Below are 15843 nucleotides of genomic sequence, written 5' to 3' on the forward strand. Positions count from 1 at the left end.
CCCATTAGCCTCCCCAGACAATTGGGCCACCGACCGCCTATGATTGACAAAAATGAGATTTAAGGCTATTGCCAAGCTGGCAATGCAGCATTTATTTTAATTACTGAAGTACTGAATTTTCATTTTTGATCAATTTTTTTTTAAACACAATTCAAATTAAAAACAAGAAATTTTAAAATGCGTGTAAGGCCTGTTTCCCACTGTCCCTTTTCCCTTCACCCTCCCTTCTTTCCTTCCTGCCTTATTTCATCCTTCTCTCCATCTTTTTCCTTGTTTTCTCTCATACTGGTCTTGTTCCCTCCTCCCTCCTCTTATTTACCTTTTCCTTCTTGCACCCTCAGCATCTTGATTAAAGAAGATCCACATCACTAAAGACAGCCTCCAGTGGCTGTGGCTTTATGGAATATGCACCACTGACTTAGCTCAAGACAGCCTACAGTGTCCGTAAATGATGGTGTCCGTAATGCTGCTTCCCAATCCAGAATATATTCTAGCAGCTGTGGTGAATGCTTGGAGCTTGCAGACATTGCGAAACCACTTAGCATCAGAGGCTCCCATTGCTCCACCCACTCTCCTCCCTTAAGTGTTTACACATGCAGTATAAGTTAAAGTTTGCACAGCCATGAACATGCACCAGAAAAGCATAAAACATGCATATATAGATGGACAAAGCCCCAGAAATAGGTGCTCACACTATTTATAAAATACATCTAAAAAAGGCTGTATTTTAGAACCACAGCAGTATAGGCAAGGATACACTGTGTTGCCTTGAAATTATTTCCCACTACCCAACATTTGCCAGCTTCCACTAAATCATGAAAAAGCCAGCTGCAAAAATAAAATGCAGAGGTAGGTCAGGTGAAGCACCCTCGTTCTCCCTTGTTTCATCTCCTAAATTGAAATCTGTACACTGCCCTTCCTATGTGACATTCCCCATCTGTCTTGAAGAGGGCGGCGATTCATCAGTATCACTGTTTGAGCCATGTAGTGACCATACATTTGGGAACCTGCCAGCAGTATGCATTCATACTGTGAGATTGAATGTGGTCCACTGGCGAAAGCCAATACAGTATGAAGGTCTCCCTCCCCCTATCAGTCAGGGAAGATCCTGTGTTTGAGTTGGTTGTGTGAATGCATTGGTAAGGCAGCATCAGTGAGTATATAGAGGTGAGGATCAGAGGAATAGGAATAAAATTGTTGGATAGAGCGGGATTATTTAAAAGGAAATTTAAGAGCTGCTGGGAGAGGTCTCAGGAGGGCACACATTAGTATCCATCCTGGTATCTAAATTCTGGAAGCAACTCCTCGATCTAGAGCAGATTTGTCCAGGACAGACTTCAGACTGGGTACATAGTAAGTAAGCTTATGACTGAAACTTGGTCCAAGCATATAATTAGAGGCTTGTTCCTGCCCATTTCGGGTTGCTTAGTTTACCTGGTCACTGATGTAGTTTCAATTTATTGTTCCAGTATTGGACTCAATTTATGCATATTGCAAACACATCCAAGGACACAAAGATAAGCTGGCTTCAAACAAAGGAATTTTGAATGAACTTTAGCTTTTCCAAAGCTGATGAAAGAGCATGGACACCATATCAGCTCCACATGAAAGCAGGGCAGATCTGTGCCTTTCAGAATAGTCACCTCATAATTAAAGCCCACAGCTTCAATAGATGATTTAAGTGGTGTACACTATATCTAATGTTGAAAATGTCCATTAGAGAATATAGTATAGGTTCAATTTTAGATAGATCATTTTTATAACTACATTCATTTTTTGATAATTAAATTCAAATACTATAAAATAAGATCCATTTTAATTTTCTTCCCATGTGAAAAAAAAATCAACATTTAAACATACAAAGTGCACAGTAAATGATGGCAGATAAAGACTTGTACGGTCCATCCAGTCTGCCTAACAAGATAAAACTCATTTTACATGGTATGTGATACTTTATATATATATATATACCAGAGTTTGATTTGTCCTTGGCCTTTCTCAGGGCACAGACCGTAGAAGTCTGCCCAGTACTGTACTTGAACTACAGTATGAATATACTTTGGCATGAGAAGATTTTTGCTGCTTCTTAAGCCTTAAAATCCTAAACAAGGGAAAGGGAGTTTGGATTTAGCTCACAGCTTTTCAAAGGTGATTTATATACGACCACTATTTATTCTTCCTATAGCGCTAGTAGATGTATACACATGTAAGAGACAAGCCTTGATCAACACAGCATACAGTCTAATTTACAATCAGGTACATTAGGAATCTCCCTGCCCCCAGAGGGCTTACAATCTAAGCTTAGCTGGTTTTCTGCAGAAGAGCCCATTTTATTCCTATGGGCCCTGCTGCAGGTAACTCAAGCTAAGCTTTAGTAAAAGACCCCCTAAGTTTGTTCCTGAGACAATGGAGGTTTAAGTGACTTGCATAAGATCACAAGGAGAAGCGGAGTGATCAGAAACCTGACTCCCTGGTTCTCGGCCCACTACTCAAACCATCAGACTTAATAGAATATATAGCATATTTTCTTAACGGTATAATAGATAACATCACATTTTATAAGTTATAGATCCTCACAATCTCTACACTTATGTTGTTTATATAAAGCCAACATCATACTGCCAGATTTACACAGGCTCTTACTCGTCTTACTGAGCTTCTGCTACATATTAACAATTCTCTTGTAGAATCCTTTCAAATGCAGGTGATTTAAGCTTTCTTTTTATAATACAATGTATTTCAAGCACACACACTAAGAATGCACTGAATATACCACTTCCAGCTTTCCACACCTATACAGAGAAAGCAAAAGCAATTTGGCATTTATCGTATCTGTATGAGTCACTTAAGATCTGCAAATGAATAACTAGGAAACATGATTGCTTCTCTACTACATAAGTACATAAGTATTGCCATACTGGGATAGACCGAAGGTCCATCAAGCCCAGTATCCTGTTTCCAACAGTGGCCAACCCAGGCCACAAGTACCTGGCCAGATCCCAAAACAGTACAATACATTTTGTGCTGCTTATCCCAGAAATAAGCAGTGGATTTTCCCAAGTCCATTTTAATAATGGCTTATGGACTTTTCTTTTAGGAAGCTACCCAAACCTTTTTTAAACCCCGCTAAGCTGCTTTTACCACATTCTCTGGCAACAGAGTTTAATTACATGTTGAGTGAAGAAATATTTACTCCGATTTGTTTTAAATTTACTACTTGGTAGCTTCACACTAGGACAATCAAGCAGTGCAAAACCTTTGTCTTCCACCATCTTTGTTTTTTAGGCCAGCTGCAGATATCTGGAAATATTAACTGTTTTAAAGTTACATGACACTGGAAGGACGAAAGCTGGTTTAAAAGCAAGATCAGCTTGTATTCAATGAGCTCATGCTTAGTACATCCTGAAATAGTTAAGCAGATTATTTAACACTGTATTTTTCCCAGGTCTTTAAGGTTTAAATGAAGAAATGTCCTTGCTTCATTCAAACCTGGTTTATATTCTGGTAGTTCCTATTTTGTGCAGATTTTGACAAATTGGTAAAAACTGTTATTCTCACACCATTACTTACGTAAGAGTAGTTCCAGCCAGCAGAATGGAAAGTCTGATCAATAAAAATGATCACGATTTAAGTTTTAAACATTAATCACTTTCCACCAACAGGAATTCTAGTCCTTTTAATGTAACTCAAATTGCTATTGGTTTTATTTTTAGGTTTTGCACTAGGATACATCTCTGGGGTTTGGACTATACCCATGCACGGTCTCTCCCTCACCAACTACTAGCATCACTTCTAAAGGAGCATGAGGCTTGTTGTAACCAAAGGATGTATTACGGTTTGGGATGTCTGGCAAGGGCTTGTGATTCGTATTACTTTCAGGACAAACCTCTGAAACCTCAGAGTCCAAGATAATGGCTTCTGGTCCATTTTTATTAGTGACAGAGTATGCTTTAATGCCACCACTGTGTGTCATTTCAGTACAGCTTCTTTCAGTCTCCTCCTCTATAGAGTCCTTTGAGGTCTCTAGCAAGTGGCTGGTGTTTGCTTCTTCTATGGACTCATTATTAGAAGTCTTCTGTGCTTCCATTGGCTCCTCACTTTGCAGTAAGCTTTCATCTGGACCCACTGGAGAAGATGGCTCAGTTGTTACAATGCAGGTATGTTCCGATTCAACAGTTATGTGCCGTGAACCAAAACTCCTTACAACAGACACCTAGAAACAAAACAAAACTGTGCTTCAGTTCAACAAAGAAGGAATTCACAAAGGAACAGGACCTCCCATCACTCCTAAAAACCCATTTTCATAATAGTAGCCACTCAAATGGTGTGCAAGCTCCTGGCTTGTTTTCTTACACTAACCAGAACACAGACTACTGCAGATAAAACGTTTACAGATTCACAGGGCAGGAATAACTGTTATACTGAAACCAAGTGGCTTGTTAAGAACAGCACTAAATTTCTCTGGTGGCAGACGCATGCAGTTCTACTGACCTCGGAAAGAAGCTGCTGCAGCACTTAGGCTGCATTAATAGAACATCACACCAATGCACCAAAAAGTGAAAAACCTTACATTAGTGCTTCTCAACCCTCTCCTAGAGGCACACCCAAGCCAGTCAGGTTTTCAGAATTACCACAATGAATATACAGATGATATACATGCATATATAGAGATTTATTGTATGCAAATCTCTCGGGCGTATTTATTGTGGTAATCCTGAAACACCCAGCCAGCCAGGTTATCTCCAGGAGGGTGACAAGTGTTGTGTTACATGATGTGCCAGGGGTAGGGTTGCCAATCAAACTAGTATGTGACTACATCGGAGGCTGCAGGCTGGCGGGATAGAAAACTGGACAAAAACAGCAAAGGTGGCCAAAGGAAAGAAGAGCTGCCCAAATTTCCATCAATCAATGTTTACTGAGAAAAGACCCAACTTGGTCAAGCTTCGATGTGCAGGCTGCATCAGGAATCCACTAATCAGGAATAAAACAGTTGAAGGACAATTGTGGTGATAAATGATTGCTCCTATTACGGATGCAGTTACAGCTGGCGGTCCTGGAATGCACCTTTCTCTAGTAAACTCAGTCTTGATATGGGTATACATGAACCCCTACCCCCCATCCTAATGCCAGCCCTGACGTCTTATGTCTTCATGTTTTGCACAGTGCAGAGGTAAAGGCATCTTCTTTTTCTGTTACACTACATCTAACTTCTTGGAGTTTAATTTTGTCTACATATTTCTGGTTTTTCGTCACTTATTCTGTAATCCTTGTGTCTGTGCAACTGAAGCCAGGTGTTCTGCACTAATCTTTCTTGTTTAGTTTTCTGAATAGGCATGTTGATATTCCAAGGCGCACTGAAATATTTACAGTGCTGTCTTTTCCTGGATAGGGTCGTTTATTGTGTGAGTTTTGAAGTTAGTGCTGGCATGGTAGATTTGCTCTAGGTCCTAGGAGAGACATTCTGTAGTTTATATTTAATTAAATTAAAATATGCCCGATACTGAGAGGAGTTTATGTTGCTCTACTTAGATGACACTAGAATCATTTTTTTTGTACATTAAGTTTTATGAGGAAATGTCCAAGCTCTACTATGCATTCGTTGTTGGAGGAGGGGCTGGGAGGTTCTGTAAATGCAGAATATGTTTGGATTTAATACCATATGGGGGAGCACATCTATGTTAGGGGACTGAGGCTCAATGGGGACAGCCTTTTGTACTCCCCTCTCCCTGATACAACCTGTAGGCACTGAAGCCTGCACTAATGCCCTCTCTGCAGTTATTTGTTGGGAGTGCGGTGGGGCAGCATGGGCAGTTAACAAGTGGTGGGTTTTACAAAACGTTGGCAAACCCTAGCCAAACTGAAGAAAGGGGGCACTTAAAAGCAGAACCAGAATAACAGCATGACTAAAGATAGCATGCAATTGAGAAATCAGTGAAAGAAACAGGCTGCTCCCGTTCCCTTAGAAAAGTCTTCACACACATTTATTTCATCTACGAATTTTACCTCCCTAACACGTTCTAACATGACATTTATCCAGCTTGGCTTCTGTGCCAGGCAAAATAGTAGAAACTATTATAAAGAATAAAATTACTAAACACATAGACAAACATGGGACAGAGTCAACATAGATTCAGCCAAAGAAAACCTTGTCTCACCAATTTGCTTCATTTATTTGAAGGCATGAATAAACATGTGGATAAACATGAGCCAGTTGATGCAATATATCGAGATTTTTTGAAACAGTTTGACAAATTTTCCTCCTGAAAAAATTAAAAGGCTACAGAATAGGAGGCAATGTTCTGTTGTGGATTAGAAATTAGTTTATAGAAAACAGAGGGTAGGGTTAAATGGCCATTTTTCTGAATGGAGAAAGGAGAATAGTGGAGTGCCGCAGGGATCTGTGAGAAATTACAGAAGGACCTTAGGAAAGCCGGACGTCTAAATGGCAGATGAAATTTAATGTTGGCAAATGCAAAGTGTTGGGAAGATTAATCCAAACCAAAGTTATTTGATGCTGGGTTTCACTTTAGGAGTCACCACCGAAGAAAAAGATCTAGGTGTCATAGAGAACAACATGCTGAAATCTGTGTGGTGTGCGGCAGCAGCCAAACAAGCAAACAGAATGTTAGGAATTATTAGGAATGGGATAAAAAAAAGAAAAGACAAAGATTAATACCACCTTGAGCACTGTATGCAATTCTGGTAACTGTATATAAAAAAAGATATAGCGGAATTCAAAATTCAAAGGGTGACCAAAATATTTAAGGGGATGGAACGACTCTCATATGAGGAAAGGCTTAAGAGGTTAGGGCTTTTCTGCTTGGAAAAGAGACCACTCGAGGGGGATATGATAGAGGTCTACAAAATCCAGAGTGGCGTAGAACAGGGCTAGATGGACCATTGGTCTGACCCAGTATGGTTACTCTTATGTAATATAGGGTAACAAATCGCTCATTGTGTTATCAAATTTGATAGCTTCCCTAATTTCTAGTAACATTCCAATATTTGTCTGTTCACTCTGACCAGGCAGACAGTAGTATACCTCCAACACTATATTCTAGTTCCTGAAAACTTTTATTCAGTTTTGACTCAATGCCCTATAACATAACGTTACTCCCAACTAATCTGATCCACCCTATCAGTGCAATATAATTTCTACCTTGGTATCAGTTTCTTATTGGTTATCCTCCTTCCACCAGGTCTCTGAGATCCCTATTATATCTGTCTCTTCATTCACTGCTATATATTCTAATTCTTCTATCTTATTTTTAAGGCATCATTTATATATACATGTTTCAAAGTATGTATTTCTTTTATTTGGAACCTGCTTAGCAGTTGACAGATAATTTGCTATCTTTCAACTAGCTGGTCTTTACATACAAGGCACCTGAGCTACTTTTGCATTTAACTCTATCAGGATGCTTTAACTTCCCTGTTTTGATAGTATCCCTCAAAGATACCACATCTGACATGTGGCCTTGAGTGACTGGTCTTGCTTCCCCCCCAGATTCTAGTTTAACAGTTCCTCTAAAAGTTAGTGCCAGCTGCCTGGTTATGTGGAGCCCACTTTTGTTTTAAGTCCCTCTATCCCATCAATCCCTCAGAATGTTGCCCAACTCCTAATAAATCTAAATCATAAGAACAGCCATACTGGGTCAGACCAATGGTCCAACTAGAACAGTATCCTGCTTCTAACAGTGGCCAATCCACTTCACAAGTACCTGACAGAAACCCAATGAGTAGCAAAATTCCATGCTACGAATTCCCAGGGCAAGCAGTGGCTTCCCCCATGTCCATCTCAATAACTACTACTACTACTATCTAGCATTTCTACAGCGCTACAAGGCGTACGCAGCGCTGCACAAACATAGAAGAAAGACAGTCCCTGCTCAAAGAGCTTACAATCTAATAGACAAAAATAAAGTAAGCAAATCAAATCAATTAATGTGTACAGGAAGGAGGAGAGGAGGGTAGGTGGAGGCGAGTGGTTACAAGTGGTTATGAGTCAAAAGCAATGTTAAAGAGGTGGGCTTTCAGTCTAGATTTTAAGGTGGCCAAAGATGGGGCAAGACGTAGGGGCTCAGGAAGTTTATTCCAGGCATAGGGTGCAGCGAGACAGAAGGCGCAAAGTCTGGAGTTGGCAGTAGTGGAGAAAGGCCAAACGGTTGTAGAATGACCTAATTTGTCTTAAATGAAAAAAATATGTCTTAACAATAGATGAAATCTTCAGCGAACTTCCTTGTAAAAAACAGACTATGGACTTTCCTTCAGGAATTTGTCCAAACCTTTTTAAAACCCAGATATGCTAACCATTGTTACCACATCCTCCATCAATGAGTTCCACAGCTTAACTATTCTTTGAGTGAAAAAATATTTCCTCCTGTTTGCTTTAAAAAGTATTTTCATGGAAAAGCTGTCAGGAATGCAAAGAAGCAAACGGAAGAAAAGATAGCTGATACAGTAAAACTGTAAACTGGGGGACACAACATTTTCAGATACATAAATGACAGGAGGAAGTGTCATAACATCACTGTGAGACTCAAAGCTGATAAAGATGAACTGATTAACAATTATTTCTGTTCTGTTTTCATGGATGAAAGGCTAGGGGTAGGACCGTAGAACACAAATGCAAATTGGATTGAAGTATTATAGATCGGGACAGATTCTCAGAAGACTACATTTGTGAGGAGCTAGCTAAACTAAAAGTACACAAAGCGATAGGGCCTGACGGGATACATCCGAAGGTGTTCAAGGAATTCGGAGAGATTCTGGATCTGCTGACATCTTCAATGCTTCCTTAGAGTCTGGGGTGGTCCCAGAGGACTGGAGAAGAATGGATATGGCCCTTCTACAAATGAGTGGAAGTAAGGAGGAGGTTGGAAATTACAGACCTGTCAGTCTGACCTCGGTGGTGAGCAAACTAATAGAAACACTTCTGAAGTGGAGGATTCTGAGGTTTCTCAGATCAAATGGACTGGAGGACCCGAGGCAGCATGGCTTCACTAGAGGCAGTAGCAGACTTGACCCTTGGGTCAAGTCTGCTATTGTTAATAAAGACCTTGTTCAGGAAGACACTCATTGTGAGAGGACTTTTTTGGATCCACTGTGTATTTTGCCTATCGTTGGTTTCCTTGTGGAGAGCTCACCTTCTGTGGGTGTTTGCTTCACTAGAGGCAGGTCATGTCAGACAAACCTGATTGATTTCTTTGACTGGGTGACCAAACAGTTGGACTTGGGAGGTGCACTAGATGTGGTCTACTTGAATTTTAGCAAAGCCTTTGACACAGTTCTACACAGGCGACTGATAAACTGAGTGCCCTCGGTATGGGACCCAAAGTGACTAACTGGGTTAAAAATTGGTTAAATGGAAGGAGACAGAGGGTAGTGGTAAATGGAGCTTGCTCTGAGGAAAGGGATATTATCAGTGGTGTACCGCAGGGGTCGGGCCTCAGGCCAGCTCTTTTTAACATCTTTGTGAGTGATGGAAGGGCTATCTGGTAAGGTTTGTCTCTTTGTGGATGATACCAAACTCTGTAATAAGGTGGACACCCCAGAGGGTGTGGATAGCATGAGGAGGGATCTAGCGAAGCTTGAAGAACAGTTTGATAATTGGCAACTAAGATTTAATGCTAAGAAATGCCGGGCCATGCACTTGGGTTACAAGAATCCAGGGGAGCGGTACAGTATAAGGGGTGAAGTGCTTCCGTGTATGAAAAAAGAGCAGGACGTGGGTGATTATATCTGACCTTAAGATCTCCAAACAGATAGAAAAAGTGATGGTCAAAACCAGAAAGATGCTTGGCTGCATAAGGAGAAGGATGACCAGCAGGGGAAAAAAAGGTGATAGTGCCCTTATTCAAGTCTCTGGTGAGGTCCTATTTACTGTGTGCATTTCTGGAGATTGAACCCATAGAAGGATATAAACAGGATGGAGTTGGTCCAGAGGGCGGCTACAAAATTGGTAGGTGGTCTCGGTTATAAAACATAAAGGGATAGGCTTAGGAACCTCAACATGTATATGCTGGAAGAGAGGCAGGAGAGAGGGGATATGATAGAGACATTTAAATACCTCAGTGGCGTTTAATGTTCAGGAGGTGAGCCTTTGGAAAACTCTGGAATGAGGGGCATACGATGAAATTAAGAGGAAACAGGCTTAGGAGGAATCTAAGAAAAAGGTGGTGGATGCCTGGAATGGCCTCCCGGTGGAGGTTGTGGAGACAAGGACTGTGTCAGAATTTAAGAAAGAATTGGACAGGCATGTGGGATCCCTTAGGAAAGGGAGAGTTAGTGATTACTGAGGATGGGCCACTTGGCCCTCACATGATCTAGGTTTCTAATGTCAGAGTGTCCCCTGGTATTTGTACTTTCTGAAAGAGTGAAAAATTGATTCATTTCTACCCGCTCTACACCACTCAGGAGTTTATAGACCTCAATCATATCTCCCCTCAGCCGTCTCTTTTCCCTCTTCCTTTATTAGGATGTCCATCACAAGGTCGGATAGGCCCTTTAGAATACAGAAAAACCCCTCAATTAGGATGGTTCATAAAAAAATAAAAAAACATGGGCGGTGGAAGGAACTCTATAAATGGCACCCAAAGTTAGGTGCTGGGAAGATCCATGCTAACCTAGTATATTGTAAAGGGCACTTTGTGTGGAGCGCCCTTTACAAAATATTAGCTTAGCACAGATATCGCATCTAACTTTGGGTGTGGCCTTACACCGGCTGAGACCTGGTGTAAATGTCTGCACACAACTAATGCCAGTTTGGCGCGTAAATGATTCTATTCTATAACACTGCGCCTAAGTTCTGGGAATGTCCCTGACCTACCCATGCCCCTCCCATGGACACGTCCCCTTTTTAGTTGTGTGCTATGAAATTTAAGTGCACGTTATAGAATAGAGTGCAGGGCATATGTGTACGTAAACCGAAATGAGTGCCAATTAACATCAATTACTGATTGTTAACGGCTCATTTCTCCCACCCAGAAATAAAGCTGCTTGCAAACAAAAATAAAGGCATAAAACCACATCTCTATTTTGCAAACAGAAAAATAATGAGTAACTATATTGCTCTTCCTGTAACCTCCACAGAAGACTAATCCAAGTTAAATCCTAACTATCTGCACTAATCTCTGCCTGACCTACAGTTTCTAAGTCCTCCAGGTCTGTTTAATAGGCAAATCTAAATCCCTCTTTCCTGTACAGTCTCATCCATGCATCGAGACTCTGGAGCTCTGTCTGCTTCTTGGGTCCTGAGCAGGAACATTTCTGTGAATGCTACCCTGTAGGGTCTTGATTTCAACTTTCTATCTAAAAAGCCTAAATTTGGCTTCTAGAACCTCCGCCCACACTTCCCTATGTCATTGGTAGCCATAGGTATGAAGCTAGCCAGATCCTCCCCCAAACTTTTAAAGATCTTATTTAGGTGATGTGTGAAGTCCACCACCTTTGCACCAGTCAGGCAAGTTACCTTGTTAACCTAAAGTATGGCATGCAATTCATTCACATTATATTCTATACATCCAGGTGGCTGAGATGAAGGAAAGGTGTACAGATTTTGCTTTCGATCTGTAACTCGGAGGATTTAGCCTTCTTCTAGACCAGTGGTTCTCAACCTTTTTTCAGTCGAGACACACCTGACAGACAATGCTCATATATGTAACACCACATACATGACACTCATGGACATTTGATCTGACACAGTATAGAAAATGTTTTGAGTTAAACGTAAACATGCTCTGCAACCAAAAAACCTGTATCCCACTATCTCAGGTCATCTGATTAACAGAAACATAAATCTCTCCACATTGTTAAATACAAAATCTGAAAAAAAAAAAAAAAATCTTAACTCAACATGCATGTAGTAAACATACCATAAAAAGAGTAGCACTAATTCCTATGATTTAAACAACTTGAACCCTACCTTTGAACAGGCAACACTACAAATATTACATGGGCCCTAAAACATCCACACACCTACTGCTGGTAAAACAGAACATGCAAACAGAATACTACCCCTCAGTCATAGGCAAAACACATACAGACCCTCACCAAATACAGAACATGCAATCACAAATGAGAAATAGAAAAATGAAGGCAAAACCTGAACTGTGAACCTCAGTAAGTCAAACTAGGCTTGCACCACAACATGGGAGAAATAAACAGAAATGTATTTTGTTCAGTAAAAAAGGAAATGCATCTCTGATACACATTTCCCAAAGCTAACAAACAGTGAAGCACTGATACTACGTGGTAGATGGGAGGCAAAGACCTTGGAACAGTGTACGGTATGCATATAAGCAAATCTGCCAAAGAAGCACTTGCACAACTCCGGAGGCAGGTGTGAGGCCACCAAGAAACCTCACTGGTACATGCTTTTTTTTTACGACTTTTTAAAGATAACTCTGGAGGTAGGCAGGAGGCCACTGATTGAAGAAAAAAAAAAAAAAAGGATCCCTACTAGGCATCAAGACACCCCTATAGTCCAGCAGCTCTGTCCCTTATACCTTATGATGCAGTAGTTCTGTGTACCTACTCCCCTCCAACCTATGATCCAGCAGCTGCGTCTGTCCCCTTTCTTCCAGCAGCTCCATACCCCCCCCCCCCCCGCTATTATGTGCCAACAACTCCTTGTCTTCTCTCCTTTAAGGTTCTACAGATTCATGTCCCCATCTACCTACCTCTCTCCCCTAACACCCCTATAGTCCAGCAGCTCCATGTCCCCCCTATTCTGTACTATGAGTGGGAAAAGAAGATCCTCAAGTATCAAAATATGTAATCACAGACCAAGAACATGTTGCAGAAAGTCACAGAAACTGTTCCAGGAACTGGATGTCACTGGTTTGATAAAACTTCAAAAGAACACCTTGATATGCTGCCTGCATACATTTTGCCTTATGAACTCAAGAAAGCAGCTCTCTCTCGGGCTCAACATAAGCATTGAAATAAGTGCTAGCAGTAAATCTGGTATCATCTCCAACAAACCTTGGTGTGGGAGCAAAGTTCATCACAGAAGGCACAAAACAACCCCTTTGGAAAAGTTGCTTAAACAATATCAGAGAAAGAGATATTGCTCTTCAAGGAAAAAAAAAATAAAGCTCTTTGCAAGAAAGCACACAAGGCAGAACCAAACTATGCAATTAAAATCTTGCCATATTCAGATATTTAATGGCAAGGTAATATCTCTTCCAATGAAAATTCATCAAGCAAGATGGATCAAACCCTGCTGACTGGAAAACAGGTTGACACATATCATCAAATAAAACAAACAGGACTAAAAAAAAAAAAGAAACCACTCTCTTTAAAACTGATGATTTCTAAAGAATATCATATGTATCTGGCAATAGGATACACTGTTACTCAGTTATTTCTGTCTACTCTGCTAGAGTAGCTGGACAGATCAACTACTATGTTACTATATTATCCAAGAAGCCCACTGAAGGGAACAACAAAAAGGTTTCAACTATAAGCCTAAAAGAAAGAATTGTTTCTGAAAGACAAATAGTGCTTTTTTTGTACTTACCAAGGATTTTGGTAGTTGGATATTCTTTTTCTTTAGTAGCTTGATGAACAAAACTGCCAAAATGATTAACACAATTGTAAAAGCCAAGGCGGCAACAGTTACAAAAACTGAGTAGCGTAAACCTAGAAAACAAAAATAAAAATATGTAACAGGTTTGAAAATGTTATGACTACTGTGAGAAACAAGTAGAACATTTACAGGGGAAGTTACTTGCCAGGCAACAATATATTCAAACCTGCTCATGATTATACAAAATGAGTAATACTGTTTGCCATTTAATCTTGCAAGCAAGCTGTGTTATTCATGGAAAGATACCACCTTTGATGTTCCTGGGGAGCTACTTAAAGGGAGGAAGTGTAGGATAAGCCCAGCCCTACATCCACCCTCCCCACCACACCAAAGAAAAAAAGGATCCAAAGAATTGACCCTTTCGCAGAATCAATAAACAGACTTACCACTAAGGGGTTTTGGTTGCCCTTTTGAATCCAGGACAGCTGGGGGCTAGGGCACCTAGGGATTGCATCTAACCCCCTCCACCCAATGGAATGACTCCTGGTTGGCAGTAGGCAGGGTAAGGGGTTTATTTTATCCTGTACCAACCTTTTAGAAATATGTAGACCTGATTTGAGACCAGTTATCCTTGTATTGCTGTGTCCAGGAATGCGTCATGTTCACAAATGTAACAACGACATTTATCATGAGAGCCACTAAGTTATGATATTAAGCAGGGGAGAATTGTTGCCAAAATTTGGCCTGGGATCCTGTTTCTGGTCCTCTCTCTCCCCTTGGTTTCTCTTCAATCCCATTCCCACCTAACAATGATGATGTAGCCTCTAACATCAGATTCTGGCTACAATTGCTCCATGTCTGCAATTAATAAACTGGAGCAGCAAATAAGGGGCTGATGCTCAAAAAACACCATTAAAAACTGCGTGCATTTAGATCCACAGTTGAAGTTACCGATTTCGAAATAGCAAGTGATGCACAAAGGAAACTGCATGTGAATGAGCTGCATGCAGTTTCAGCAAGCAGCTTGGTTGGGAAAGCACCTATCCAATGCATAGAACAGTCACTCGCTAAGCGCTGGCTATACGCATACCCAAGATGAAAAAAAAAAAAAGCTATAATGCGTGTGCTGTGGACGCACCTCCACAACGTGCTTCAACCTTTTTTTTTTAGTTCCATGACAACTTTTTCATAGTACTGTTATGTGCGGGACACACGCACGTGCCATATTTAACACACATGTGCAAATATTATTAAAATATGACAGCAGAATGCTCTGCCAAGAAGTCGCCATCACGCTACGACAGCTCCAGACCTTCCAGAAAATTTTGCACATTAAAAGTAGGTGCTTCTTTCAATGCTCATTTTAATACTGATCAGCTCGTTGTAATATATTTGCATAGGATTACCGTTGGCTGCTACTGAAAAGATTGAAACGGAACTCCTTTGTGCATTACTCGCTGAACAGCTAATTTAGGAAAATGATAAAAACGACTCTTTTTTGTGAATGTCACTTCTAAACTGATGTAATCTGGATTTTATTTGAAGTTTGAAAAAAAATTTTGTATATGGTCCAAGGTACTTTATCTAGTTTGTGATCCTCTTTGAACTCATTGGCTATTAGCGGAATACAAGAATAGAGTGTAATGTAAGATACCGGTACAGATTGTGGTTATGGCAAACACAACAAAACAATACATAAAGGGCAAGATTCAGTAAACGGCGCTGAAAAATTGGTGCAAAAAGCACTGACTGGTTTCTATAAAGGGTGCTCCAGGATAGGCATCCTTTATAGAACACAGTGTAGGGCATGGATCCCCAGAATTCAATAACACTGAATGCATTTTAAGGGAATGCCCCTGACCCACCCATCACTATGATTCTTTTCAGATCTGCGTGGAAACACAGGTGCTATTGTATTCTGGGTCATTTTGGCACCTTGCAAATGTTATACCACTTTTTCACATTGAAAAATTGGCCTCCAAAGTATGCCTGTGCAGGAGAAGAAAGGTTAAAAAGTGCAGAGGGAGTAAGGAGGACAAAAAGAAGATAAGGAGAGAGGAGGAAGAAGAAATCAGGGGAAGTGAAAGAATGGATGAGAGACTGTGGTGTAGATGGGCTGAGGGAAGAGAGACTGGTAAGGACTGGTTGTGAGAAAGTGCTATGGATGGCCTGAAAGGAGAGACAGAGTATGATGTTGACCAGCTGCAGGGAGTGGGAGGGAGGAGAGACTGGCAGGATCTTTAACGTTTGAATTGGCTACATGAGTCTTCCTTATCTCCTCATTACCTGCCCTACTCTTGACATTTAGACAC

General features: G+C 40.7%; 1 protein-coding gene across 1 annotated transcript in view; it reads right to left on the reverse strand.

Moving 5' to 3' along the window:
• Positions 1–3150: 3150 nt before the first annotated feature.
• The window catches only part of IFNGR1 (interferon gamma receptor 1), a 68519-nt gene continuing 55826 nt past the window's right edge, over positions 3151–15843 (reverse strand). Inside the window, exons 6-7 of the mRNA XM_030198519.1 lie at positions 13523–13644; positions 3151–4213 (exon numbers count right to left, since the gene is read on the reverse strand). Coding sequence (XP_030054379.1) covers positions 3722–4213; positions 13523–13644 — 614 coding nt within the window. The 3' untranslated portion in view covers positions 3151–3721. The remainder of the gene's footprint in view (positions 4214–13522; positions 13645–15843) is intronic.

This window comes from Microcaecilia unicolor, chromosome 3 (genome assembly GCF_901765095.1).
Source record: "Microcaecilia unicolor chromosome 3, aMicUni1.1, whole genome shotgun sequence".
NCBI lineage: Eukaryota > Metazoa > Chordata > Amphibia > Gymnophiona > Siphonopidae > Microcaecilia > Microcaecilia unicolor.